Below are 26,990 nucleotides of genomic sequence, written 5' to 3'. Positions count from 1 at the left end.
CTAAACCTTACTTAACTATAACAGGATAATCATATACAGTTTGAAATAGATAGGACAATTCTAACATGTCAAACTTTCCTGTTTGGGGTAATAATAATAAATCGTTGATTGTTCTATCCCCGTGTCCCTGATTTTTTTGAAAGCTTGCAAATAACTATCACTAATTAATCATTTTTTATAGCTTGATCAGTTTTATTCCAGAGCAATAAGCAATAACATATTTTTATAGATTATTTATTTAATTGGAACAAATATTATATAAGTGATTAACAATTTTATAAGCAAGATAACTTAAAAAAAAGATTATCTACAATAGTTAACAAAATTTATATATTGCATAGATGCTTATTAAATAAAACCTAGATCCTATCACTCTGTTTGTCCGTCTGTCTGTCAAAATTGATACTTTCTATAACTCTGTATGTCTGTCTGCCCGTCAAAATCGTTATTCTGTTATATGTTGCACTTTTAAATAGAGGGTTCGAAAAAAGCAAATAAATTTTTTTACTCATTTTTAATGGGTAAAAATAATATTCTTCATTTGATAATAAGTTAGATTTATAAATAATCAAATATTTTACCAACTTTTACTAAGACATAAAAAGGACCAAGAGTGGGGATTTCAACCCCCTTGCCCCCTTACAAGAAAGTCAATTATTGTCCCTCCCTGTGTTTGTTGTATCCCTGGATAACAAAAAATTGAAGAAAATTAATAATAAATCAATTTAATGTTTGTTTAATGCTATCTAGGTTTCGTGATTTTCTAATAGTTTAATCCAATAACAGATCTATAGTATAGATGTACACACAGACAACTACCTCCCTTCATTTTCAAAGACCTCTTTCGTCTGCTTCTAAACTATTTTCTGCTATTTGGCTGTGTAAAATAAGCGATACCATTAGTGGATTTTCAATGACCCAATAGAAAGGTTGCACAAGACGGTTTCGATGGTAGATACAGTTATTTTACCCTTTCTTCTTCTAGTGTTTTACTCTAATACTATAATAATATAAATAATTGAAGTGTTTTGCCTGTCCGTTAAGAAATATATGATACCCAAATAACTGATTAAGTTCTCCATTTAATTGAATTCTCTAAAGGTTCCAGGCAGGTTTAGTATATTTATTGTCAAAGCTCCAAAGCTAAAAACTATATACAAAATCTTTACTTTAAAAAAATTAAAGTTGAGTGTCGACTTCACCCCACCCACTTTTCGCTAATGTGCCAAAAGAAGCCTATAGGGGCGGAGCCGCTAGTATACAATAGAAAATAGAACAAAAAAACATTTTTTTTTACTTAGTACATTCGCTACTAAAAATAAATTATGAATACATAGTCATCAATTTAAGCCTAAACATGGATGTACTAAGCTGCTGCCCAGATATAAAGTACATGAACGGGGCTACAATGTACTGAAATAGTACAGAGGTACGGCTGAACTGTACACTCATAACAAGATCACTTTGGTTTGCCTCAACGTGACTGACTTCTGCTGTTATGACGGGTTTCATGAAGCCGTCGCCGTGGATTAGAATGTATTCATTGGCCATTATTTCTGTCACTAAAAAGAGAATTAATAAGAATAAAAAAAATCATCTATTTTTTATGAAGATTTTTCTTTCTGTAAATATTATATGCTTGAAATAGGTGAGAGAGATTTACTCGGCCAATAAAAACTTTCGGGACTTTACATCTTGATAGGTTGGTACAAAGTAGATTAATAGTGTTCAAACTTTTACTCCAATAATTTTAAAGTTTATAAGAGGTAATTTTGTTGATAATAATTGGGCGTATATCCTTTTTTGTATCCATAATCTTGATTCTTTAGATCACTGCTTAATAATCTTCAGGCTTATTTAGAAAATAAATCAAAAAATGTAAATTAACATGAAATGTTCTTACCTGTGAAAATACTATGATATTGGAAGACTTTGAAGTCATAACCAACCCGGAACTGCTTTCCTGTTGACAATTAAATAAATATTATTATTAAGGAATGACAGGCAAATCCAGGGTCCGATTTTGTGCAGAATATACTCTGATTCTAATTACTGCAAATATTAACACTAGTTGCTCCTCCTTAGCCTTTAGGGAATATAGACTAAAACCACAATAAGATATTATCTAGCTTCCCTGAAAAGTACAATCAAATCGGATAACTAATTTCTGAAATATTTTGCTTAAGACAAAAAACCTTACTACCTTCTTAACTTATAGTAATTTATTTCCACCCGTAGAGTCAGTATTTTAATGGATATTGGTATTTTAAAATTTGATTATTGATTATCAGGTTGGTCTTTGTATTGTATTTTAAGGTGTTTTACAATCCTACAGACGAAAATTTCCTTGTTATAAAGTAGCTACGCTACTAAAATTAAGAATTACAAGTATACCTTTACGCAAAGGAAGCGAGTCTAAACTTTGAATAGTAGAAAAATATCCGAACCATGCTTGTATTGTGTCCAGGTTGGTTACTGTACCCCATAATTTCTCCTTGGAACAATAATTCAATAAGTTTTAGATCTTTAGGCTGCTTTAATATAAATAATGTTAAAGTCTTATAGGTGTAGAATTTGAGCATGAACAAGACTACGTCATTCTAGAAACGTAAAAAATGGTTCTTACTGTTCCAAAGAGAAAGAGTATGAGGATGCAATTCAAATGACCAATGATAGGCCAGTATACATTGTATTGGACCAATGGTAAAATTTAAAATAATTTATAATCATTGCTGGTCATTCGTATTGAATTCACTACATAAGGCACTATAAGATGTGTTAGACAGTAGGGGGAATACATTTGCCCTAAAGCAACTTCTAACCTTACTAAACCTAATCTAACCTAACCTAAAACAAAGTATCAAGACACCTATTCTTCAATTGTAATTATTGTCTGATTTTTTTTTAGAGATTCACATGTCTAATTACCATCTATTTATCTTGCCTTGTCCGCCCGTCTGTCTTTCTACTGCCTTTTGATGAAAATTGTGATTTTCATGATATTCTTGGCTGTCATTTAAGACAGATGTACTGATTCATTTCTTAATGAAATTCCTTTGACATTTTATATCTGCCTCTCATAGATTTTTTCCAGGTACTAGGATTTATTTCCAAACTGGCAAGAGCTGCCAGCAGGACAGCCACTACACTCAGTACTTGCAGTCGTGATACCATTTCTTGTGCTGAAATAATTTAGCATGAGTCATAACATTCAAAAGTAGGGAAGCAAAGAAATAGATACTTAAATAATAATATCAATTCAAGTTTTTAAAAACAATTTTTTATTATGGCTCTTCATATATCACAATTTGTTGGTTTGAATTATTTGTTTTTTTATTATCAACGTCATCAACAATTTGTCACACAAAAAGTTACATAAAAGAGCCATTGGATTGTTTATTATATTAGTCCTCAAAGTATTATAGTATCGTTTTCTTTTTCGTTGGCTCAACAACTTTGGGAACTTTTATTGAATTTTAATTGATCGGTTCTATAAATTGTGTGTCCAAACGTTGCAACAACTACAGAAGGGTTAATTTTGTGTTTCATCATTAGGTTGTACATTAATGTATCGACAATTTTCTTATCCCTTTATATCACTGTAAAAGAACATTATCACAAATTTATGTATTTTTGACTTAATGAAAGCAGTTGCTACTATTAACTAAACCCCCAAAATATAATTCCAACCAAAATACCAGGGATTCAGATGGGCATGGACAACTACTTATACTTTCCCATTGAAACTTCTATATAACAAGGATGGCAACATCCATAAAAGCAAAGCTCTGTAAGACAAACGATCATTAACAATAGAAGAGTGTCAATACTGAATATGCAGAATATAAATGTATAGTATGTAAATTTGTTGAAAACTACTTAAAAACAGGAAACTGTTTAAGGACATACTTAATTTTTTACGACTTGATTATAGAGATGTCTCGTTTATAAAATTGTACTTTGTCGTCCTAGGAGTCAGTATTTCATAAATCAGATCAATCGGATTATTAGTTCATATAATTTTTTTTGTGTTAAAAATAAATATGTTTAAAATGGACGTACGGGCATTCTGAATACGATTATAAAGTTGCTACGCTTTCTAAACCGTACCAAACTATTACAGGAATCACCATGCAAAGTTTGAAATCAATATTATAGGAAAGGAAAAATATTAATAAAAGCACCAATGATCCCTTTCTCCCTTAATAATGTAGAAATAAAATAGAAAGTTAATGAATTGTTAATGAAAAAACTATATTAATGTTTTAAGTAGAGAAAGCGATATAAAATATGAAATAAAATTGTTGGACTTAATTTTTAAAGTATACAATATAATATATGAAACAGCTTATAGTATCTCCAAAAAAGCTGACAAATGATACAACACTTGGCCGAACTATCCCGATATACGTCATATTAGAAGAGAAAATTACTCCAGTCGACACAGTTTGGACAAACGTTGGAGCGTTTGTCCACTTTTTTTGAGACACTATAAGATGCTTCCAAAATGAAATGAAGTGTCGAAAAAATTGTTTTACAGAATCTTTAAATAATTCCATTTCCAATTTATGACATGACAATTTTTTTTCAGTATCAAAATAAATAAATAAAAAATAATTTTTATGAACATTAATAGAAACAAGTTGGATTTTTAAGCAATTTAGGAAATAGGAAACTATACAGCGGAAAATGTCACGTGTGACGTCATAAAAATACATTAATTATCCATCTATTTTATAGGGGTTTTCTTTACCTCTTAACCTCTCATCCTTCCTTTTTAGATGTATTATTAGGACGTAACAGATGACACTTTCCGCTTTCCCGAATTATCTCTAGACTAATATCCTCAAATTGCACAAAAAATATCTTTACTTATATTTTTACTTTTGAAATGAGCTCATTCTTGTTTACATTTTTCAGAAAGTTTAAGAGAACGAACTAAAATGCAGAGAAGTATACTAAAAGTGTCTCAGCCCTTTTCAAAAAAGTATTTTTAAAAGCGAAGCTTTTCTATAATAAGGGTCGGTCTGTACGTCCGTCCGTCCGTACGTCCGTCCGTCCGAGATAGATAGCTTTTATTCGTTAATTTGCTTTGTCCTATCGATTTCAAACTTTGCATGATGATTCCTGTAGTAGTAAGGTACGATTTAGAATGCGTAGCAACTCTATTATCATTACCAGAATGTCCGTACGTCCATTTTAAACATGTTGATTTTTTTACTTTTTTTTTATCAACAAATTTTTATGTGATCTTATTATTCGTTTGATCTGTTTTTTGGTATATTGATTCCTGGGACAACAAAGAACAATATTTAAGCGAAGCAACTCTATAATCAAGTCCTAAAAATGTAAGTATGTCCATAAACATTATCCTGTATCAAGCAGTTTTCCAACAAATTTACCTAAATTTTGCTTCGACTCTTTCGATATTTTTATATTCTGATTATTCAGTTCAGACACTATACAAGTGTTAATGTCCGTTTGTCCTACCGTTTCAGTGCTTCGCTTTTATGGATGTTGTCATCCTTGTTTTTGTAACATATGTAAGGAAAGTAATCTATAACTATTACATGTCTGTACATATTTTACTTGCCCATAAGTATTTTGGTAATAAAGAAGAAGCAATCAATCAACAGACCCATACACAAACATTTTCACACAGACAGATACAAATTTTTAGCAGTCCTATTTTAATATGACGCATTGTAAGCACGTTTTTCTGCTCACCTTTCCGATATAATTGTCCTTGTTAAAGTTGTTTTCAATTTCGTAAACTAATAAAAAGTTTTCTTTCTAAAATCACGCAACCTTAAATTATATATTTACAGGGTGTGTCTTTAAGATTGGCAAAAATAAAAAATGCAACCTGTAAAAGATCTCAAAATTTTAGGGATCTGATGTTGATGGCAATTATTGGTGTCATTGGTGTCATCATACTCTTAATACTAGCCAGGTATAAATAGATAAATTTTGATTGGACCAGGAAGCTTTTTATGACACAAATGTCAATTATATAGAAATTAAACAAAAAGGTGGGGGGGGGGGAGGTGGAAACTTTTTTATTAGACCTCTCCCCCCCAAAAAATGTTGATAAGATAACAGCATTAAACATGATTAATTGTCTGTTTTTTATATATTAAATATTTCAGTTGTTGGCTAATTCATATAAACAGAGAAGATCAGGTCAATTTATTTGTTTTTCAAGATTTTTTTAACTCACTATTTTGAACATATAAGATTTTTTATGGCATTATGTCCTGTCTATCGTGAAAAAAAGAGTAAAATTCAAGATATTGTTGAAATTTATAAAAGGCTGCAATTTGATATTAATAGAATTTATGAGCATTATCAAATACAACTAGATGAAAATGAGATTATAGGAAAATTTTTCATTTATTTCAAGAGTATATTCAAAAGTTCAAGAAAAATGACTTAAAATATAATACTATATTAAAACTCAATATCTCCTTATAAAAACATTAACCTTGTTCAAGTCAATCATAAATATAACCTAATCATATTTCTAGAGGACAATAGAAGCAATGCCATCTCCTGAATACTACAGAGCTCAAAGTAAAAGTTTAAGTTTTAAATAATTAAAGTTGATTTTCCTTTTTAGTGTTTAAAATTATGTTTGAAGTTGATGTGATATTTATATTTGCACTATGCATTAATGTAGAACAGATGTCATACTAATATTATGTTTGATGATAATGATGAAATTCTGCTTCAGTGTTGATTTTTGTCAATAATCATAATGTTCCAATTAAACTTTGCTCTGTATAACTGATATAAAGCAAACAATGTTAGATAGATAAACATTAATATTTTTAGAATTGTTTGAGACCTATGAGCTTATGACAGAAGATGACTTTTTTCAAGGTAATATAATGTTTCACCCAGGTTTTAATTAATACCATAAAAAAACCTAGTTTTTACCGTAACCGTGGTAAAAACACTTTTTGTGGTATTTTCTCACGGTTTTTACCAGCTTTTTTTACCACAATTTTCGGTCAAATTTTACCAGATTTCCGGTAAAATATTACCATTTTAGGACGCAAATTTATACCAGATTTTGACCAATTTTTACCACTTTTTTGGTAAAATCTTACCGCAAATTTCTGTAAGATTTTACCGAAAAAGTGGTAAAACTGTTCAACACCTGGTAATATTTTTGTCCTAAATTGGTAAAATTTTACCGGAAATCGGGTAAAAATTGACCAAAAATTGTGGTAAAATCGGGTGGTAAAAATCGTGAGAAAGTGGTAAAAAACGACTGACCCTAATTATAGAGAAGCTTCGCTTTTAAAAATAGAAAAAATTATAAAATTTTTTGTTGTATTTTTATATTTATTTAACTTGAACATAAAATAATAATTCTAATAATCAGCAGCCGTTCTCAATGTCTCGCAGCTGAGGACCCTTGGGTGCGCCGCCAAACACACAAGTGTTCTTGATTCTACTGCTCTGGCCGAAAACTGTTGCGCAACCTCCTGGATTTGCTGGGCACCGGCCCCATTCCCTCATATCACTGATATTCAACCTGGAATAAAATTGCTCATTAGTTAATTAGATAATTACAGGGATATAAAGGGATAAGACAATGGCTGATAAATTGATGTTCATCTCTAATGATGATACACATCGTTACCCCTTCTGTAGATTACAATAAGTGATTGAAATGTTAGGACACTCAACTTAATGAACCAACCAATAAAAAATCAATAAAAGTACCCAAGGTTGTTAGGCCAAAGAATAAGAAAATGTTATTTGAAAACTTTGGGGGCTAGTGTAATTTACAGCCCAATGTCCCATCCCTCCCTACTAAATATCTAATCTATAATACAAAGTAGAACGATGTCTGTCTGTCTGTCCGTCCGTCCCAAAGATAAAGCCTATACTCGCTGTTTACGCAAATGTGTCAGAACTTCCCCTCCCCCCCTTACTCTCACACCTAAATTTTTTCTTTTGAAAGCAAAAATAAAAGTGTGTAGGTACGACTCCCCCTCTCCCCCCTCATTCATTTCCTACAGGCATCTTGACACGTGGCAAAAAAATCAGCAAACTTATCTAACTAAACATCTTTGAAAACGCAGAACGAGAAAAAATAAAGGGAAAGCTTACCTGGAAAACATAAGCAGTAACAACATCCGTGGCTAACAAGAACAGGCTGGGGCCATAGTACTCGGCATTACTGATTATATGCTTCAAACTGTTGGGCAAACTTCCCTCCATCACGTGGCTGAACGCGGGGTCCTAAGTTATGGAGGATTAAATGAAGGAAGGAAGTGGACTGTTTATTACACTAGTCCCCAAAGCTTTATTTTCTTCTTCGTTGCTTTAACAACTCTAGGGACTTTTATTGAATTTTGAATGGTTGATTAATCAAGTTAAGTGTCTAAAGCTTTCAACAACTAATTATACTCCACAGAAGGGGTAATTTTGTGTATCATCATTGCTGATGTACATCAATTTATCCGCCATTGTCTTGTCCCTTTAGATCCCTGTCCCAAACAAGTACTAATATTAGATAAATTTAGACCTAAACCCCAGGCAGGGAGGGTAAAATGGTGTAAATATCATAATGGTATCCAAAGTTTCAGAAACAAGTTTACTTATTCGTCAACTCAAAAACTTTGAGTACCTAATTTTTATTAGGTAAATCTTGATTTAATTTCAATACTTTGTCTTTTGTCCTATCCCATAAGAACCATGTTTCCCGTTGTGTCTACAGAAACGTAAATTATTTTAGTACAATCTTTTTTTAAACTTAAACAATATTTTACTTCGTCTTAAATCATTTAATAACCCATTCCTGAATAGCCTTCTTTAAGAAGTTGAGCATAGATTTTAGCAAGGCAGCCCGCTGGGGTAGGCAGGTCAAACCAGGCTTGGGTACGTCCTAAATAATCAGATAGATTGATATTAATAATATGTTTTGTTATATTTAACTATTTTCAATAGTATAGGGCTACGTTATAGGATTTTATTTTTATTTAAGCAAAGTTTGTGTTATACAATATAAGATTAAAATCAATATTTCTTCATATATCCTATCTCTTTTTTACATTTTCGCATATCTTTATAATATTTTATCATTTCTTATTCAACTTCTATAAATGCCAGGAAAGGAAGTTACACTGGACTGTAAGTTTTACTGGTCTTGAAGGTTTAATCAACACATCTCTCATTCGTTGGCTTGCAACTTAAAAAACTTATCGTCCATTGTCTTATCCCTTAAGATCCCTGTATAAATAAACAATGCATACCTGTTGAATAAGATGAGAAGCTAGCCTAGAGCTAGAACCTGAGCCACTAGGACCAGCAATGGGATCAACAGCATCCGCATCCTGAGCCGCCGCCAGCTCCTCCTGAGCGGCTATGGCCGCTACGTCATGAATAGTTTCTGCCTCCTCAATAACTTTGGTTAGTCGTTCCTCTTTAGTTCCAACCTACAAGATTGTTGTTTATGTACTAAAACCATCTATTTCAAAATTGAAAATATAAGGGCACAACTATTATGCCGCTTAGGGGTATTGTACCAAACATATAAATCTTTAAATTTTTGATGACATGAAGCATACCCATGAAAAGTCTAAATTAATTGTTTTATTCCTGATCATACCGTCCCCCCACTAAGATTTTTTCTCAATTACTGAAAAGTCTTATACTGAAAACCAGTTCTAATCCTCCAGATATTACGGTTTCGAAGCCATACTGGAATAAGTTATACCTGGATCTGGAAGGGTTGATGCTTCCTACAGTGGTCCACCTCTAACTCCCGCCTGTTGATGAAGGTTGTTAGTCACGCGTGGGTCTGAAAAACTTGCCATGTCCAGGTTTGTGATTAGATCTATCACTCTTACAGCCCTAAATAATATTTTTTATTCCATCGTATTATAGATAGCTTTCTGTGGATATTCAAATAAAAATCATATAATTAAAGCCAGTTTTGTTAGCCCTGAGAGGCTTAAGGCTTAGGCTACCAAAACTGGTACTTGTATTATGATTTTTATTTGGAAAATGGTCAGTATACATGTTTTATCATTATGGCTGAGAACCGTTTCTAATCGATTTTAATTTGTTTCGAAGCCACGCTGGAAAAAGAATGAAAAACAAATTTTTCTAAACTTTTGAATATATTTCTTATTATAAAGAATCTACTTTATTATAATACGCTTTGTTTGTCCGCTTTATACGTCTGTGATGCAATCTTTAACATGCGATCCTTTTCAAGACAGACGGCGAGAAACCAGTATATATTTTACTACGTCCGTCGGTCATGCTTTAAAAGACAAAGAAACTTATTTTTATAAATTGTGCGTATTTTTCTTTATTTCTATGATATACATTATGGATGATGTCAACCTTGTTTTTTTACCTAGCTTTCAGTGTAATACTTGTATATCAAACCATGAAAAACATACCTAGTAACAAAAGTAATGTGTTCCAATTCACTGCTGGCCAACTGTATGACCTTAAGGAGTGACTCCAACATGCCGCAGGACACCAGCGCCTCGCCGCCGCTCTCATACGACGCCAGGTGGTACAGGAACAGCCCGGAATACAGCAGACCCTGAATATTTTGGTTAGGTTAAAAAGTTATCATTCCTAAGTAAAGAACAGAATAAAAATATGGAAATAAATATTATATATTTAAAGTAATAAAGAAAGATGGATAAATAAAGATCGGTCTTATATGTATTTGATTTGTTTGGTTTTATTTTCTTCCATTCTAGTTTGTAAAGAGAGTTTAAAAATGCATGTTTTAAAAATTAACAATGCTGAGCTTACAAACCGCTGGATCGATCTGTATGGTTCTCCTATTCAATTAGCTTCTCATAAGATCAGGGAATGTTTATAACTATATATATATATTCTCACTCCTAGGAAAAGTAACCCTAATATTGTTTTTTTTTTAATTCTTATTAAAACTAAACAGTAAAGAAAGGGCACCCAGTACATTTTACGAATGCTCTATGCAAGGTGAAATTCCGAGATCTTAAGCTTCAGACAAAAAAAAGCCTTCCTACTTTATAAAATAAGACATGTGAAAAGCCATTAAAGGGAGTGTGAACGTAAAAATTTCTCATCTGATTATCAAATGTTAACATTTACTAAGCACATTTCACTACACTGATCAACCAAAAACGTCCTATTAACAAAAATATCCAGGAATAATGCCTTGATTTTATGGGATCATATGAAGGAAATGAAGTCATTCCTAAAAAGGACAGAAATTCCCTTCCAAAAAGGACAGAAATCATCTTCCTTTTTCTCAGATATCTCAAATATGGACAAAAATCACTCTCCTTTTTCTTACATATCTGAAAAAGAGGATAAAAATCACCTTCCTAAATCTCACTTATTCTTCCTAATTCTAAGAAAATTAACCCAATACCTCCATGTTCTTCCTTATTCTCAGATAATCTACCTTATTCTAAGAAATTCTTCCTTGTCCTTACAAATTCTCCCTTATTCTCAGATATCCTACCTTATTCTAAGAAATTCTTCCTTATTCTAAGAAAATCTACCTTATTCTAAGACATTCTTCCTTATTCTAAGAAAATCTACCTTATTCTAAGACATTCTTCCTTATTCTAAGAAATTCCTCCTAATTCTATGAAAAACTTCCTTATTATAAGACATTTTTCCTTATTCTTAGAAAATCTACCTTATTCTAAGACATTCTTCCTTATTCTAAGAAATTCTTAGTTATTCTAATAAGATCTACCTTATTCTAAGAAATACTTCCTAATTCTACAAAAATCTACCTTATTATAAGACATTCTTCCTTATTCTAAGAAAATCTACCTTATTCCAAGACATTCTTCCTTATTCTAAGAAAATCTACCTTATTCTAAGACATTCTTCCTTATTCTAAGAAATTCTTAGTTATTCTAATAAGATCTACCTTATTCTAAGAAATACTTCCTAATTCTATGAAAATCTACCTTATTATAAGACATTCTTCCTTATTCTAAGAAAATCTACCTTATTCCAAAAAATTCTTCCTTATTCTAAGAAATACTTCCTATTTCTATGAAAATCTACCTTATTCTAAGACATTCTTCCTTATTCTAAGAAAATCTACCTTATTCTAAGACATTCCTCCTTATTCTAAGAAAATCTACCTTATTATAAGACATTCTTCCTTTTCCTTACTAATTCTCTCTTATTTTCAGATAACATAGCTTATTCTATGAAGTTCTTCCTTAATTCCCCTAATTCTTCCTTTTTCTCAGATAATTTTCCTAATTTATATTGGGATATCATAACTGAAATAGAGGTATAGAGAATATATAAATTCTGCCTTTTCACCTTCCTTATTCTCTCAAAATCTTGGTTTTTCTCACATATATTTCCTTATGTTTATTGGGATATCAGAACATGTGTAGGATAAGTTTGGGTTGTATCTTTTGACCTGAAATATTTGTTTGTACTTTAGAGGTGGAATGATCATAAAGTACATTTTAATAGGAGAAACCCCAGTCTGTAAAACACACTAGCTGTATCAATAATCTGTTCTACTTGCCAATTGATAAAATATTAGACCAAAATGGAAAATCATCCCCCCCCAAAAAAAAAAAAAATTTTCTTTACAATAATAAAATTAAAACCCAGGCAGAGAGTCAGATATTTGTATATAATGAAAAGTATAACCCCCCCCCCCCCTCAAATGGTTGGCAACTTAATTTTCAGTCTGTCTATAAAACAGCTGATAATTATGTAATGGATGCAAGGGCGTACTATGAATTTGTACTATTTGGGGTATAAAGAAAGTTTTTGTTGTTCTCTCCAGAAATATTTAAATTAAACTTTTTGAACAGTGATCATCATTTATCTTTATATAACACGATAGCAATGTGTAAAATTATGCAGAATAGCAATTATTTATCGATAACGAACTAAGATTGCACATAAAAACATTAAAATATACAAGACTGGAGTTACGTAAGATTATAATTATGTAAATTACAAATCATGTAAACTGTACAAAAAATATTATTAGTATAGTATTTATCTATCTATCTATACCCTCCCCCACCCCACCCAATCGCTAATGTTAAATTGTATATTTTCTTTTAAAAATGTGAATGTTTTCTTTAACATTAAAGTCTGTACGATACATAATTTAAATACTGACTTAACTTATAGTTGAAAAATTGAACACATAATCTTATCCCTTTAGATCCCTTAGACTTCAAAGTGGTCGAAGCAAGGGTTTTCTATAATTAGGGTTGGTCCGTCTGTATGTAACAGTTAGCTTTTTTCGTTAATTTAAACAGTTAAAATTGTTGTATCAATTTTAAACTTGGCATGATGATTCCTTTAACAATGAGATCCTTCTGATTTCAGAGCTTCATTTTTATGGATATTGTCATTCTTTTTAAAAAGCGAAGCTTTTCTATAATTAGAGTTGGTCCGTCCGTCCGTCCGTCCGTCCGTCCGTCCGTACGTCTGAGAGAGATAGCTTTTTTCATTAATTTAGGCATGTTAGAATTATCCTGTCGATTTCATGGTGATTCCTTTAGTAGTTAGGTATGATTAAGAAAGTGTAGCAACTCTATAATCATTACCAGAATGTCCGTACGTCCATTTTAAACATGTTGGTTCTTTACTTTTTTAACAACAAATTTTTATGTGATCTAACAATCCGATTGTTATAATTTGTTGGTATAGTGATTCCTGGGACAGCAAAGTACAATATTATAAGCAAAGCTACTCTATAATCAAGTCCAAAAAAATTAAATATGTCCATAAACATTATCCTCTATCAAGAAGTTTTTCCAACAAATTTACTCACAATTTTGCTTTGACTCCTTTTTTTATATTCTGATTATTCAGTTCTGACACTAAACATGTGTTAGTGTCCGTTTGACCTACCGTTTTAGAGCTTCGCTTTTATGGATGCTGTCATCCATGTTTAATTTTGTTTATACTTTTATTATTTCAAGGAGAGAGGGGACAATGGTCTGTTTATTACACTAGTCCCCAAAGTTTTATAATTTGTAAGTTTATACAACTTTACGCACTTGAGTGAATTTTTATTGGTTGGTTAATTAAGTGTTCAGACGTTTCAACCACTAATTTTAATCTATAGAAGGGATAATTTTGTGCATCATCATTGGGGATGTACGCGCTACCGTGGTTCAAAAAGTATTACATAAACAGAGAATATTGGTGTTTGCAGAGAGAGAGAGAGAGAAAGGGGACATTGGGCTGTTAATTACACAAGTCCAAAAATATTTACAATAACATTTTCTTATTAGTTGGCTTAACAACTGTGTGGACTTTTAATAAATTTTAATTGGTTGGTGTATTAAGTTGAGTGTCCAAATGTTTGTAATTGTAATCTACAGAAGGGGTAATTTTGTGTTTTAACATTGAGATTTACATAATTTTATTAGCCATTATCTTATCCCATTAGATCCCTGGGTATTATCAATTAACTCAAACGCCATGTCCAACCAACCAAAATAACTGCCCAAACACCCGAGGTATTAGGTTAAGTAACACTAACACCCATCACACAACCACCATTTTGATTGCAAAACCTTTGTCGGAGAAGTCCTAAATGGGATTGGTAATGAGTTGTGACTGTTTGGGGCCAAGGCATTCTACATACTTTAACTATTAATGCCTTTAGTTTTTATGCTGGTTAATTTGATTTTAAAGTTGTTTCTTCTCTGATTTTTCCAGGGATAATACAATGGCCGTTAAATTGATGTACAACCCAATGATGATACACAAAATTACTCCTTAAAAATTTGTGGTTGAAACGTTTGAACACAAAAAATCAAAGAATCAAAATTCACTATATTCCACAAGGTAATAAGCCAACGAATAAGAATCATTATAATAAAACTTTGGGGACTATTATTAAACAGCCCATTGTACCCTCTTTCTCTAAGTAATTTCTCTTGGGAGAGTGGGGGTACCTTCCCCAATTTATGCAAAGGAGAACCAGAAATTGGTCTAGCAGTTAGCGAGATCTTTCGATATACATATATAATCACAGGTATTGACAGATATACACAAACACACAATGTTAATTTTGAATATTGACTAGTAGTTGCGCTCCTCAAGGCCTTTAAGGGGTGAGGTCAACCCACAACCCTTATTTTAGTTTTAAAAAGTATGACAACATCCATAAAACCGAAGCTCTAAAACGGCGGGAAAGAATAACATTAAAACTTTAGAGTGTCAGAACTAAATAATCCGACTATAAATGTGTTACTGTAAAAATGTTTAAACTGTTAAATACAGGATACTGTTTATATATATGTACTTTTTTATTAGGATTTGATTAGAGAGATGCCTTGCATATGATATTGTACCTTGTTGTCCTAGGAATCATTATTCCCAAAGTATGATGAATAGGATAATTATCCTATTATATAAAGATGTAACTCTTTTTATACATTTTAATTGGAACCGATGATCTGTTTAATAGTGAAACAATTGTCTTCCATTAATTAAATGTTAAAAAATAACCCATGTTACATATATAAATAAATCCTTATAATAAAGTAACAGGATGTCTCTGTGTTTGTAAGTTTGTACAGAAGGATCTTGCTAACCGCTGAACCGATCGGGTTCTCCTTAACAGGGTAGCTTCTCATATGTCCCGGGAAAAAACATAACTAACACAATCTATCAGCGAAAAAATATTTTTGGTAAATAGTTGATTTTAAAATAGATTGATAAGAGAAAAAAAATTACGTGTCCCTAGAGGCCTCTAGGGGCGTAGCCGCTAGTCCTATTATATAAAGTAGTAAGCGTTTGTTGTCTCCCAAAGGATCTCGCTAACCGCTGAACCGATATTGTTCTCCTTTACAGTGGAGCTTCTTATAGGTCCTGGGAAGGTTTTAAACTATTTTTCGAGAGGGTGTCCTAACCTCCCTCTCCCCCTAAAAAATTATTTTTATAACTCTTTATAAACTCAAATTTAAAATAGGATGAGGTCGACTTTTCCTTCTCCTACCAGTGCAGTGCCACTAGAGGCTTCTAGGGGCGTAGCCGCTAGTATTATATAAAGTAGTAAGCTTTTTTGGGTCTGTAACAAAGGATCTTGCTAACCGCTGAACCGATTAGGTTCTCCATTGTAGAGAACCTTCCCATAGGTCCCGGGATGGTTTTAGGCTATTTTATATTTAAGCCTTGGAATGGTTTTAGGCTATTTTTCTTCCTCCTCCTTACTCCTCAACAGAAAGAGTCTACTAGATGCCAGGGGCGCAGCCGCTATTCCAATTATATAAAGTAAAGAAGGATATCGCTAACCGCTGAACCGATTAGGTTCTCCATTGTAGAGAACCTTTACATAGGTACAGGATGGTTTTAGGCAACTTTTTTATTTTAATTTAAGTCTAGGGATGGTTTTAGTCTATTCTGCTCTTTTCTACTTATTGAAATACAAAGCCACCAAAGGCTAGGGACGCAGCCGCTCGTTTCATACAAAAAGTTGTAAAAAATCCACATGTTTTGAATGTCTAAATAAACGAAAAAAGCTAACACATGGACGGAACGACCCTAATTATAGAAAACCTTTGCTTCCGTATGCAGTTTATGGGGTGGATGATATGTGAAAACCAGTCTTCAAGATCTAAGGGATAAGATAATGGCCGGTAAAATGATTTTAATTTCCAAGTTTAATTAATTAATTACAACTTTCTATTTATTTTTTTTTATTGTCTATTTATTAAACTTTTCCCCCCCTTTTGGTTAAATAGTAAAACTTCAATGTACGCCCTTGAATTGATTTCATAATTATCAGCTGTTTGGGTTCAATCACTTCCGGCGAAAAAAATAAGTTGCCAACCTTCTATAGAGTTTGTACCACATAAATAGGAATGTGAAGAAAAAAAACATTACATTGGTTGAGACTAGCAGCTACGCCACTAGAGGCTTCCATGGACACTTAGGGTAATTAATCAAATAAAAATATCTGACTCTAAGCCTGGTATTTTATTTTTGACAAGGAAATTAATTTTTTTCTGATGGGTAGGGTAGGAACTTTTTCTTTAAGCAATTTCTCTTGGGAGCCCAGACAAACATCCTGTTACTTTTATAAAAGGATTGATAATTACATATAGTTATTGAAGAAAATATCAGTAAAATATACAATATATTTAAATTTGTTTTGAAATTATTACTTTTTTGGTCTTGGTCTAATATTTGTATGTGTTGGCTAGTGAAGGATTATAAAGACTCCTGTTCTTATTTTCTGCTATCCTGTTATTATAAGGTTTATTTCTCAGTAAAATTATGTTAATATTATCAATAATTTTATGAATAAAAACATAAACACTAAATGTCAAAAGATACAACCAAAAAAATACTGAATGTACTATTATTTCTTAAGATAATTTCATATTTGTTTTACAGACTGGGGTTCCTTCTAATAAAATGTACTTTATGATCATTCCACCTCTAAAGTACAAACAAATATTTCAGGTCAAAAGATACAACCCAAACTTATCCTACACATGTTCTGATATCCCAATTAACATAAGGAAATATATGTGAGAAAAACCAAGATTTTGAGAGAATAAGGAAGGTGAAAAGGCAGAATTTATATATTCTCTATACCTCTATTTCAGTTATGATATCCCAATATAAATTAGGAAAATTATCTGAGAAAAAGGAAGAATTAGGGGAATTAAGGAAGAACTTCATAGAATAAGCTAGGTTATCTGAAAATAAGAGAGAATTAGTAAGGAAAAGGAAGAATTACTTAGAATAAGCTAGATTTTCTTAGAATAAGGAAGAATGTCTTAGAATAAGGTAGATTTTCTTAGAATAAGGAAGAATGTCTTAGAATAAGGTAGATTTTCATAGAATTAGGAAGTATTTCTAAGAATAAGGTAGATCTTATTAGAATAAGGAAGAATTTCTTAGAATAAGCAAGAATGTCTTAGAATAAGGTAGATTTTCTTAGAATAAGGAAGAATGTCTCAGAATAAGGTAGATTTTCTTAGAATAAGGAAGAATGTCTTATAATAAGGTAGATCTTATTAGAATAAGGTAGATTTTTTCAGAATAAGGAAGAATGTCTTATAATAAGGTAGATTTTCATAGAATTAGGAAGTATTTCTTAGAATAAGGTAGATCTTATTAGAATAAGGAAGAATTTCTTAGAATAAGGAAGAATGTCTTAGAATAAGGTAGATTTTCTTAGAATAAGGAAGAATGTCTTAGAATAAGGTAGATTTTCTTAGAATAAGGAAGAATGTCTTATAATAAGGTAGATTTTCATAGAATTAGGAAGTATTTCTTAGAATAAGGAAGAATTTGAGGGAATAAGGTAGATTTTCTTAGAATAAGGAAGAATTTGCTAGAATAAGGTAGGTCTTCTTAGAATAAGGGAGAATTTGTGTAATTAAGGTAGAATTTCTGAGAATAAGTGAGAATTTGGGTAAATAAGGTAGATTTATTAAGCATAGTTGTAATAGTGAGGAAAAGGAAGAATTTCTAAGAATTAGGAAGAATTTGTAAGATGGTGGACAGAGGTCACCTTCCTTTAGTGAGAATTTGTAAGATAGTGGACAGAAATCACCTTCCTTACTGAGAATTTGTAAGAAAAAGGAAAGTAAATAGCCTTCCTATACCCAAGGAAGGGAATTTCTGTCCTTTTTAGGAATGACTTCATTTTCTTCATATGATCCATTTTATGGTATTTTGAGAGGGAAAAAGGAAAAAACAGGGAAAATCTGAACGTTTTTGATTCTTATAATGTTTGTAGGGATATTTAACTTGTCATATATAGTTGAAACAATTTACTTACTGTTAAGGATTTATTTTATGCTATAAAATTGCCAATTAGTTTTTTTATAACGTAGTAGTTAGGTAATAAAGACATATTTTAAATTCATATTATTGACAAAAAAAATACCTCACTGTCTACAAAGGGTTGAATCTCATAGGTTATTTAAAATAATAATATCCTTTTTTATTGTGTTGGACAATAAATAACCCACTTTGGAGAATTAGTTTACACTTTTATCAGACTGTTTATAAAAAAATATTGCGTCTTTATTATTTACAAATTTGTAATTAAAGGTGGGCAAGAGATGGGCCATCTAAAGTTAATTGGATAATAATAAAAAACCTGTTTCTGGCTTTGTTATTGTATTTGGTTTTCAATAAAAAATATTGCTTATTTTATCAATTTCTAAGTAACTATACATTGGTTTAAAGCAAGGATTATGTTAAAAGTCAGCTTAACTGTTAGGAAAAATCTAGAACTATGTGAAAAAGTTTAATTTTAGCTATAATGGGAGAAAAAATCAATTTAATGGACATTTTATATAATACGGAAAATTTCTTCCTTTCCCTGTACCTTATAAAAATCGTCGGAAAAAGCCGTTTTTTAAGCAAACAAAAGCGCGTTTTGCTCTATCTGTGAGATATTATGAATGAGATAATGTTAAGATTTGATATTAAGATGAGAAAAATTTACGTTCACAGTCCCTTTAAAGACACAATACCTGTAATAATAATGTACAAACTTTTCAACCAATAATAATACCCTGGCCTTTCTAATTATAAGCCTAGGCAGAGCCATGCTGGTGATGCTAGCTCAAGCGTGGACCGTGGTTTATATAGAACTGAACTACTGAAGCCAATAACCAATTACAGGGTTACGAAAGTTTAAATTGATGTTATTTTTTTTTAATGTTAATATTGAATGTAATATAGTTTTGTAATGACATATAAAATATATTCGATAGAATATAAAAAAAATATAGTGCATTCAATATTAAAAGAAATATTTAAATATATATAGTTGTTAACCATATATATATGAATCTATTTCCGGCCGGGTTCTTAAAAGATAATGCCGCGTTTTTTCGACATTTTTTACGCTATGAATAACAAGCGCGACATTCGCGAAATCTAAAAGAGTATACAATGATTTATTTAATTATTTCGCTTTTGATGGTACGGCCTTCATAGAAAAAAAAAGATTATCTTCAATCCATTTTTGCTGCATATTAATTAATGCATCTTTTTAGAGCTGTGTTAGACATTAGAAAAATTGCTAAAAAAATAATTTAAAATTCAGTATTTTTATGTTATATACTCTGTTTGAAATTCTATCGTCAACATTCAATCAATCAATGTCTAAAAAACGCCGAAAAAATGTGGCATTCATCTTTTAAAAACCCATCTCGGTGGTATTTCCGGTTGGCAAAGACAACATAAATATAGAAATCATGAAACATTGTTGTTCCACAATTTTGCCACATTTTTAAACATCTTGCTTAAAAAAAATCTTCCAAACAAATTGTAAATTCTACAAATTTAAATATTTAGAGAAAATTGAGTAGTAATTTACTTCTTGATTCAAAATATTTGATTAAATTGAATCAAAACTAATAATTATTTTTGGCACTCTATATTCAAATAATCATAAGCTTATCAATAGTGCGCATGCGCGCACAGAGGTGCCATAAATTTCAAAACTTAAAAATATAAGTTTTGTAGCGAAATTACTCTATAATTCGAAATCTCTGTCTTTCTTTTAGAAACATTCAGGGGAATATACGAAAGCTTATATTTATATTAAAGATGAAAATCGATAAATTCAAATGCACACGGCACATCTGCGTACACACACACCCGGATTTTTTTTCTTTTAATTTTAATTCGTATGAAGCTAGCTCTAATAAGTAAATATTAAATTTGATATATTTTTGACGATGCGGGAGGATGTTTTAAAAGAAATGATGAAATAATTTTCAAGGTTTTAAAAAAAAGTTAGCTTCTTTTATGCGAAAAAATTCAATAAAAAGTAAAAATTTTTACCAAAAAGTTGGTCAAATTTTACCAAGTTTTTTTTTTTGTCAAAGTCCAAAAATCTGGACTTAGCCTAAAAATTTACCTTGTCAATTTTTACCAAAAAGTTAGTCAAATTTTACCAAGTTTTTTTTTTTGTCAAAGTCCAAAAATCTGGACTTAGCTTAAAAATTTACCTTGTCAATTTTTACCAAAAAGTTGGTCAAATTTTACCAAGTTCATTTTTTTTGTCAGAGTCCAAAAATCTGGACTTAGCCTAAAAAAATACCTTGTCAAATTTGACCAACTTTTTGGTAAAAATTGACCAAATTGCGTTTTTTTGTCTAAGTCCGAAAATTCGGACTTAACCTGAAAAATAAAGTTGTAAAATTGACCACATTTTTGGTAAAACTTCCAAATGTGGTAAAATTTAAAAAAAAAAAAAAATTTAAATTTAGGCTTCATTGTATAGAAATCATTATTTTAAAGTACTACAATTGATTATGAAGAGCTGTAATTAATTTAAAACACAAAAAACGGGGTTTTTTTGTTTCGTCAAATTTTACAAAAAAAATGGTAAAATTTTACTAATTTCTTGGCTAAAATTTTTGCTGGTAAAATTTACCACGAAACTGGTAAATTTTACCAGCTTGACCAGCTTTACCACTTTTCCGGTAAAAAGGGTGAAATTTTGTGGTACTTCGTAGAACCTGGGCAACATATATAGCTCTGTAGGCTGTTTAAAGGAAGCCTGCAAGCAATACCACGCTTTAACTGTTGCCACAAGTAGAACCAATACCCAAAATTTGAAGCCTTCAGCTTCTATAACAAAAAAGTTCTAGGCATTTTTAAATGACATTTTATGTACAATGAAAATTTAGAAAGAATTTGAATGCTAATGTTAGAAATTTTGAAATTAAACTACGTGGCCTAGAAACAAAATTATAAGCTTATTTTTGTCATAAATTTAGATTGCCAGTAACTAATTATATATTTACAATAAAAATACATATTTTTATAATCAAAATCATTAAAAAAAATAAGTTTAACTTGCGTTGTACCGAGTGTACTGTAGCCAATCAGAAGGCTGAATCAGCTTAGCAACCAATCACAGCTGAGCTTGCAGTAGTTTCCCCCTTTGTTTCCGCTATGATTTTTGTTTAAAAATGCAATTTAAATTGAATTTTTTTCATAGATTTAGACTATGAAATGTGGTGTTTTTATTGTAAAAATGTAATCAGTTACCGGCAATCTAAATTTCTGACAAAGATAAGGTTATAATTTTGTGTCTAGGCGACGTAATTTAAAGGGACTGTGAACGTAAATTTTTCTCATCTTAATATCAAATCTTAACATCATCTCATTCATAATATCTCACAGATTGAGCAAAACGCGCTTTTGTTTGCTTAAAAAACGGCTTTTTCCGACGATTTTTATAAGGTACAGGGAAAGGAAGAAATTTTCCGTATTATATAAAATGTGCATTAAATTGCTTTTTTCTTCCATTATAGCTAAAATTAAACTTTTTCACATAGTTCTAGATTTTTCCTAACGGTTAAGCTGACTTTTAACATAATCCTTGCTTTAAAACAATGTATAGTTACTTGGAAATTGATAAAATAAGCAATATTTTTTATTGAAAACCAAATACAATAACAAAGCCAGAAACAGGTTTTTTATTATTATCCAATTAACTTAAGATGGCCCATCTCTCGCCCACCTTTAATCACAAATTTGTAAAAAATAAAGATGCAATATTTCTTTATGAACAGTCTGATAAAAGTGTAAACTAATTCTCCAAAGTGGGTTATTTATTGTCCAACACAATAAAAAAGGATATTATTATTTTAAATAACCTATTAGATTCAACCCTTTGTAGACAGTGAGGTATTTTTTTGTCAATAATACGAATTTAAAATTGGTCTTTATTACCTAATTACTACGTTATAAAAAAACTAATTGGCAATTTTATAGCATAAAATAAATCCTTAACAGTAAGTAAATTGTTTCAACTAAATATGACACGTTAAATATCCCTACAAACATTATAAGAAATAAAAATGTTCAGATTTTCCCTGTTTTTTCCTTTTTCCCTCCCAAAATACCATAAAATCAAGGCATTATTCCTGGATATTTTTGTTAATAGGACGTTTTTGGTTGATCAGTGTAGTGAAATGTGCTTAGTAAATGTTAAGATTTGACAATCAGATGAGAACTTTTTACGTTCACACTCCCTTTAATATTGTTTTTTCTTTTATAAGCATCGGAAATCTTTCAAAATTTCCATTATATATAAAATGCTTTTTTGAAATGCCTAGAACTTTTTTGTTATTGAAGCTGAAGGCTTTAAATTTGGGGTATTGGGTCTACTTGTGGCAGTTTTTCAGCAGTTTAAGCGTGGTATTTCTTGCAGGCGTCGTTTAATACATGTTATTTAAAGCTGGTTTTCAATAATATCTAACTTCCAATTAATGTCATTTCTTAAGTAATGATTAACTATCAGGGATAGGAAAATTGGAAATTGATTCAATTCTAAACTTCTAGCACAATAGTCTTTAAAATCTTATTTCTTTTAAAAAAATAACTTAAACTTTAATTTATGCTAGTGTTTGTGAATTAATTTCAATTTTAGTTGGCTTCTTTTTTAATGACATTCTGTGCTAGTACTTGAAAATCACCATAAAATAAAAAAAAATTACTGGGAACCAAAGTACGAGACAACCTAAATAATAAACTACAGATTTATTTTCCATTACCTTTATCCTGCTTGAAGATAATATGCTGGGATGACAATCCTATTTTGTTTAATTTTAAAAAGGATCTTTTCTAGTAATAATTGATGAAGAAAAGCATTGGAATGACAATCTCATGCCTGTAATCCTGAAGACCCTTGATGATAATCAGCTTAGCTATGTTAATAACAAACATAGGACTAACAGTGAAGCCAAAGGTATTATCATATCATTTTTATTTTTAAGAATATCTCATGGTAAAAAAAGACTTGATGACTGCTAGGTTAATATACTTCTATTTTTCAGTGAAGCTTCATCATAGGTTCTTCTCTAAATCTATTTTGGGATTGCATATCTTTTCAATAGATAATTTACTTTACAAATAGAAAAACATGTGTAGATATATAGTATATACAAATGTTCAAATCATTTTTGTTTTGCCTAGTTTATTCCTACCAGAGATTGTCTAATGGAGAAGTATACCATGGAAGTTTCTATCATGATGTGTAAGAAGTTTCAAGTTTACTAATAATTCATCAGTTACAAGCTAAGCTAGGCTTAATTTAACAATAGTGTTTTTGTAATTTTGAAATGAAAAAGGATGAAAATTTGTGTCAACACCCACCTATTCAAGGATATCCATACTTATTTAGATGGAAAAGCAGTTGATTGTCTTTTGGGTTATATTTTTTGGGGGACCGGTAAAATCATAACTCTTTTGCTTAGCTCATATTGCATTTTTAGTTTTGACCACTTAAAAATTAACATCTTTAAAGAAACAGATTAATGAATTTTCTTTTCAGAAAGCATGGATATGGTCTTTTAAGCTTTTCTAATGTGACTTATCAAGGTATAATTTCAGTAAATACTGAATTTATTTCAAATTGAAAATAAACATAAAAATAACATTTGGCCTTTGCAAGATGATCATATAGTTCTGATGTATGCATATTTATATATATATAAACACCTGATCATCCAATGGGTAGTATATTCTAAAAATAGTTTTTAGAAAGAATAATTTGTTAATAATAGCATCAACTTGTTGATTTTGCTATTTTGGAGTTAAACTTATTTATTATCATGTTAAGGTGAATTTGTAAATGGAGTGCCTCATGGTTTAGCAATAGTACACTATCAAGATTCAAACTTCAAGTAAGATTATAATAAGATCTTATAAAAGTCAAGAATAAACAAGGATGACAACATCTATAAAAGTGAAGCACTGAAACGGTAGGACAAACGGACATTAACACTTGTATAGTGTCAAAACTGAATAATCAGAATATAAATGTTTAAGAGTCAAAGCAAAATTGAAAGTAAATGTGTTGAAAAACTGCTTGATACAGGATAATGTTTATAGACATACTCACATTTTTAGGACTTGATTATAGAGTTGTTTTGCTTATAATATTGTACTTTGTTGACCCAGGAATCAAAATACCAAAATCAGATCAATCGGATAATTAGATCACATAAAAATTTGTTGTTAAAAAGTAAAAAAAACCAACATGTTTAAAATGGACGTACGGACATTCTGGTAATGATTATAGAGTTGCTACGCTTTTTAGATCAACAATTCTAACATGCCAAAATTAACAAAAAAAGCTATCCGTACGGACGTATGGATCGACCCTAATTATAGAAAAGCTTCCCTTTAAAAAAAAGTATATTTATAATTAAAATTACATAAAATTGAATGTCTTCACAAAAATGTTTTTATTACAAGTAAAATTATGAACTTTGAATGACTTATTCAAAATTAGAAAAAAAACAACGTGTAATATCATTTTGGTTTTGTTTAGGATTCTTGGACAGTACAAAAATAGAAAGCTAGGTAAAATAATATCATCATTTTATTTGAATAAAATTAAATACACAAATTCAAAACCAATAAAGTTTATATTATTTTTTAGATGTTGGTGTGCTTTATGATAATGACAAGTGTATAAAGGTAATGGCCAGTTTTTTCTTTATTGAAATCTTCTCAAAGTTCAATTGCAGTTGAATTAAATAGGACAATTAAGATTTTATTCATATAGAATTTCATTTAATCTTTTGCGTTAGATTGTGTAAATAATTTTTTATTGACTATATAACATATTAACTGTTCTATTTGATCAAAATGTAGTTGGCTTGTTATATCTGCGATATTTAAACTTTAAGCCTAAATATCATTGTTTTTATTTAGTTCATGGAAGGAAGTTGGACAGAAGAATGCAATGTGTGGCCAAACTTTAATTGATCCACCTTTTTTTATGGCGACTTTTCAGATGTCGTAAATTTTCACTGACATTTTTATAGTTTAGTCATATCTGTATATATGTTAATTATTGTTGAATAAAAAGATATATATTCTTTTAAAGGGCGAATATAGTTTCAATATGATATGAGCTTATATGAAAGGTGCCATTACATACTTTTAAAATATCTATGTTAAATTTAAAAAATCAAAAAAATCCTTAAGTAGATTTTGCAATTTTTGCTTTTACTTCAACATATGATAAATGAGAAAGTCAACAAAATCGTTTATTTTAGCCCTTTACAAGACTTTTTTTGACTATTTTTCTTAAGTTTAATTGACTATTACATTGGCATGCATCTTAATTGATAATTAAAGTGTTTATTTTTTTATATTATATACTATTTTATTGATTTTTTAAAAAGCATAAAAATAATTTGCGTCAGTTTGCGTCCGGAGTAATTACTAGGGTAAATAATACGTTTTAAAGTTTTTTTTCTGTATAAAGATCAATGATTAATTCTTGATGATATAATTACCCTAGTACGCATTTTTCAACACACACACACAAACGCACCGATCGCCAGATTTTCTCCAGAAAAAAATATAAGAAAAAAAACACTATTCACCTTTTATTTTTGTCCTCTTTAAATTAATTATAACAATTACCATATAATTTTCATACTTACATGAAATAAAATTTCTCCTGTAAAGGTTTTTTTTTAAAAATAAAATTCATATACTTTACACTTTGTTGGGGAATATTGTCAAGGAAGAAACAATCCACAATACAAAAAAATAGATTGAAAACTGGTTTCCACTTTTATTACGACTATCATTTAACGAAAGCTTTTTAATTCAACCTTAAACCGAAGCCTTGTGTGATGCTAGGGTGTTTGGAGTTCTTAGGGAACCACACTTATTACATAAATTTATCCCGAGAATGTTCAGGTTTTAAGCTATAACAGACTTATACAATTGGATATGTCAATATCTTAAAGTTACTTATAATCTATGGAATTGCACGGTTTTTTTGAGCCCATATTATATTCAACCTATATTCGCCCTTTAAACAAAATTGAGGCTCTTATTTTGTAGTATTTTCTTTTGAAAATGTTTTATTTTAAAGGGTGCCAAGAACAGTTTAACAAAAATCTTACGTGACAAACTCTCCCTAACTATAAATAAATTAGTTTTGTGACTTTTGCTTTTAATGCATATTAATCTGGATAAAA

At 30.4% G+C, this 26,990-nt stretch overlaps 4 protein-coding genes across 5 annotated transcripts; 1 reads left to right on the top strand and 3 right to left on the bottom strand.

The window, feature by feature from the left end:
• Nucleotides 1-360: 360 nt before the first annotated feature.
• LOC145332499 (uncharacterized) lies at nt 361-3,174 on the bottom strand. The gene is made up of 4 exons (XM_080177502.1): nt 3,157-3,174; nt 2,395-2,494; nt 1,904-1,963; nt 361-1,562 (listed from the first exon to the last, which is right to left on the bottom strand). Exons 1-4 carry the CDS (start codon nt 3,172-3,174, stop codon nt 1,324-1,326), a joined length of 417 nt encoding a protein of 138 aa, XP_080033628.1. The 3' UTR covers nt 361-1,323.
• Nucleotides 3,175-4,924: 1,750 nt separating this feature from the next.
• Nucleotides 4,925-25,873, top strand: LOC145331398 (uncharacterized). The gene is made up of 12 exons (XM_080176028.1): nt 4,925-4,987; nt 5,891-5,953; nt 6,150-6,183; nt 6,528-6,573; nt 6,835-6,882; nt 23,612-23,731; nt 23,959-24,019; nt 24,317-24,363; nt 24,605-24,668; nt 25,319-25,350; nt 25,430-25,467; nt 25,705-25,873. Exons 1-12 carry the CDS (start codon nt 4,944-4,946, stop codon nt 25,756-25,758), a joined length of 651 nt encoding a protein of 216 aa, XP_080032154.1. The 5' UTR covers nt 4,925-4,943; the 3' UTR covers nt 25,759-25,873.
• LOC145331400 (uncharacterized) lies at nt 7,330-8,295 on the bottom strand. The gene is made up of 2 exons (XM_080176030.1): nt 8,125-8,295; nt 7,330-7,543 (listed from the first exon to the last, which is right to left on the bottom strand). Exons 1-2 carry the CDS (start codon nt 8,148-8,150, stop codon nt 7,387-7,389), a joined length of 183 nt encoding a protein of 60 aa, XP_080032156.1. The 5' UTR covers nt 8,151-8,295; the 3' UTR covers nt 7,330-7,386.
• LOC145331399 (E3 ubiquitin-protein ligase HUWE1-like) lies at nt 8,787-19,623 on the bottom strand. 2 transcript variants are annotated; one of them, XR_013883719.1, is made up of 5 exons: nt 19,491-19,623; nt 10,428-10,576; nt 9,734-9,870; nt 9,270-9,452; nt 8,787-8,902 (listed from the first exon to the last, which is right to left on the bottom strand). XR_013883719.1 is itself a non-coding variant. In XM_080176029.1 (3 exons), exons 1-2 carry the CDS (start codon nt 10,496-10,498, stop codon nt 9,759-9,761), a joined length of 183 nt encoding a protein of 60 aa, XP_080032155.1. In that variant the 5' UTR covers nt 10,499-10,643; the 3' UTR covers nt 9,313-9,452; nt 9,734-9,758. The 2 variants fall into 2 exon arrangements, 1 of the variants encoding a protein (XP_080032155.1); XM_080176029.1 differs by lacking the exons at nt 8,787-8,902; nt 19,491-19,623 and having other exon boundaries at nt 9,313-9,452; nt 10,428-10,643.
• Nucleotides 25,874-26,990: the final 1,117 nt, after the last annotated feature.

Source organism: Acartia tonsa, chromosome 11 (assembly GCF_053477335.1).
Source record: "Acartia tonsa isolate MP-2025a chromosome 11, ASM5347733v1, whole genome shotgun sequence".
NCBI classification, from domain to species: Eukaryota; Metazoa; Arthropoda; class Copepoda; order Calanoida; family Acartiidae; genus Acartia; species Acartia tonsa.
This window is presented reverse-complemented; position numbering and strand designations above follow the sequence as displayed.

Excerpts from the sequence above, each read along its gene's own strand:
- LOC145332499 (XM_080177502.1), bottom strand. Across the intron at positions 1,964-2,394 it reads CTCGCTTCCTTTGCGTAAAG|GAAAGCAGTTCCGGGTTGGT; the intron begins GTATACTTGTAA and ends AATTGTCAACAG. Across the intron at positions 1,563-1,903 it reads ATATCATAGTATTTTCACAG|TGACAGAAATAATGGCCAAT; the intron begins GTAAGAACATTT and ends TTCTCTTTTTAG.
- LOC145331398 (XM_080176028.1), top strand. The coding sequence starts at position 4,944 with ATGCAGAGAAGTATACTAAAAGTGTCTCAGCCCTTTTCAAAAAA. Across the intron at positions 4,988-5,890 it reads TCTCAGCCCTTTTCAAAAAA|GGATCTGATGTTGATGGCAA; the intron begins GTATTTTTAAAA and ends TCAAAATTTTAG. Across the intron at positions 24,020-24,316 it reads GGAAGTTTCTATCATGATGT|AAAGCATGGATATGGTCTTT; the intron begins GTAAGAAGTTTC and ends TTTTCTTTTCAG.
- LOC145331400 (XM_080176030.1), bottom strand. The coding sequence starts at position 8,150 with ATGTTGTTACTGCTTATGTTTTCCAG. Across the intron at positions 7,544-8,124 it reads TTACTGCTTATGTTTTCCAG|GTTGAATATCAGTGATATGA; the intron begins GTAAGCTTTCCC and ends ATTTTATTCCAG.
- LOC145331399 (XM_080176029.1), bottom strand. The coding sequence starts at position 10,498 with ATGTTGGAGTCACTCCTTAAGGTCATACAGTTGGCCAGCAGTGAATTG. Across the intron at positions 9,871-10,427 it reads CACATTACTTTTGTTACTAG|GGCTGTAAGAGTGATAGATC; the intron begins GTATGTTTTTCA and ends AATATTATTTAG.